Raw genomic sequence first — 1,748 nt, forward strand, 5'->3', positions numbered from 1 at the left:
ATGACATACGTACCTTCGTTTTCTTTTCCTAGGAATGGATGCAGTATTTTGTCTTCTTGGAGGAGAGCTTTTGATAGGCGACTTGGATCGTGATAGTGTGGATGTATCGGCCTTTTCTTTTACAAAAATAGTTGACTTGGAAGATTCACCAATTTCAAACACAATGTCTTTGAAACCTAAGCCCTTTTTGTCATCTCTTCCCATTAAAAGTATGGAATCAAGTTTGGAAGTGCTTGAGTTGAACTTGGACAAGGTTTCAGTTGTCTTTTGAAGTTCTTCCTTGGTCTTACCAAGTTCCAAATCCTTTTTACTCAAAATTACCTCAAGTTTGGCAACTACGGCTTTTAGATCAATGTTCTCCTTCATGAGACTTGAGTGGAACTTGTTTCTTTTGGTCCAATCTTCAAACAACTCTTCATAAAGCTTTTGCACACTCTCAAGTGTGATTCCTTCTTCATCATCTCCACTCATATTTCCAGAAGTTGTGGATTTCAAGCATACTGAATTTTTGCAGATGTTGCAGCCAGGTGTGGCAACACCTAGGGCAACACCTAAAGGATTCATCTGTAGTCTGAAACTTTTAGTCAGTAGTGCAGTCAAAGAGGTTTGTTTTCTTCATCAGTGGTTTTCTCCTCAGCATCGGATTCTTCATCGCTTAGAGACACATTGTAGCCTTTGTTTTTCCGCAATCTGTTAGCACATTCATTGGCATAGTGTCCAAAGCCCTTGCACTCTCTACACTGCACCGAATCAAACCTTTTTGAATTGTATTGTCCCTTGCCTTCATTCCTTGATTGAAATTGTTGCTTGGCAGGATACTTTTGTGACCTTTCAGGTGCAGGAAAACTTGGAGATTTAAATGGTTGTGCATCCTTCTTTTTATCTCTGATTTTTTCAAGTATTCGCCGAATTTCTTTGTGATAATGGAGATAGAATCCTCACAGAGATCAGAATCATTGACTTCTTGAGATATTTGAAGGAGTTCATTGTAGGAGTCATTTGAAGCTTGGAGTGCAATTGTCTTCCCTTTGTCCTTCTTCCGCATGTCCAGGTTCATCTCAAAAGTGCATAGTGAACTGATAAGATCTTCCAATGCCATCTGAGAGTCCTTAGTCTCATCTATTGCGCAAATTTTTATGTTGAATCTTTCGGGCAGAGAACGAAGGACCTTGCTAACTAGACGCTCATTAGAGATAAAGTCTCCAATACTGAATGCCTCATTAGCAATTTCCCGTAGGAGACGATCGTAATCGAGTATGCTCTCAGATTTCTCCATCCTCATCATCTCGAATTTTGAAGTGAGCATCCTTAATCTGGTTCGTCGCACACTCTCAGAACCTTCACAGTGTCTTTGGAGAGTATCCCATTCACTTTTAGCAGAAGTACAGTTTGTGATTAAACTGAACATGTTCATGTCAACCGATGTAAATATTGCATTCAAGGCCTTTGAGTTGTAGTTGGAATTTTGCACTTCATCAGCAGTCCAGTAAGTTTCAGGCTTTGGCAAGTTGTCACCCTCTTGATCTAACGTGACTGGTGGAGTCCATCCATTGATGACGCGCTGCCATGACTATTCATCTATAGATTTTATGTAGTATCTTATTTTGACATTCCATAGGCTGTAATTGGTACAATCTAGGACTGGTGGTCGAAGTGCTGCGCTTGCAAAAGAAGTATCCATTTGATTAATTCACTGTCAAACAAAACAAGAACCATAATCAGCACTTAGTATATCAAGAGTTGTCTCT

General features: G+C 39.8%; 1 protein-coding gene across 1 annotated transcript; it reads right to left on the reverse strand.

Moving 5' to 3' along the window:
• Window positions 1–596: 596 nt before the first annotated feature.
• On the reverse strand, window positions 597–1,414 carry LOC142534445 (uncharacterized). Its single transcript, XM_075641320.1, has 2 exons — window positions 782–1,414; window positions 597–740 (listed from the first exon to the last, which is right to left on the reverse strand). Exons 1-2 carry the CDS (start codon window positions 1,412–1,414, stop codon window positions 597–599), a joined length of 777 nt encoding a protein of 258 aa, XP_075497435.1.
• Between the last annotated feature and the right edge of the window lie 334 nt (window positions 1,415–1,748).

This window comes from Primulina tabacum, unplaced genomic scaffold, assembly GCF_025594145.1.
Source record: "Primulina tabacum isolate GXHZ01 unplaced genomic scaffold, ASM2559414v2 Contig516, whole genome shotgun sequence".
NCBI lineage: Eukaryota > Viridiplantae > Streptophyta > Magnoliopsida > Lamiales > Gesneriaceae > Primulina > Primulina tabacum.

Coding starts and splice junctions, on each gene's coding strand:
- LOC142534445 (XM_075641320.1), bottom strand. CDS start 1,414: ATGAACATGTTCAGTTTAATCACAAACTGTACTTCTGCTAAAAGTGAA. Junction 741..781: donor ATTTCAATCAAGGAATGAAG/GCAAGGGACAAT, acceptor GATTCGGTGCAG/TGTAGAGAGTGCAAGGGCTT.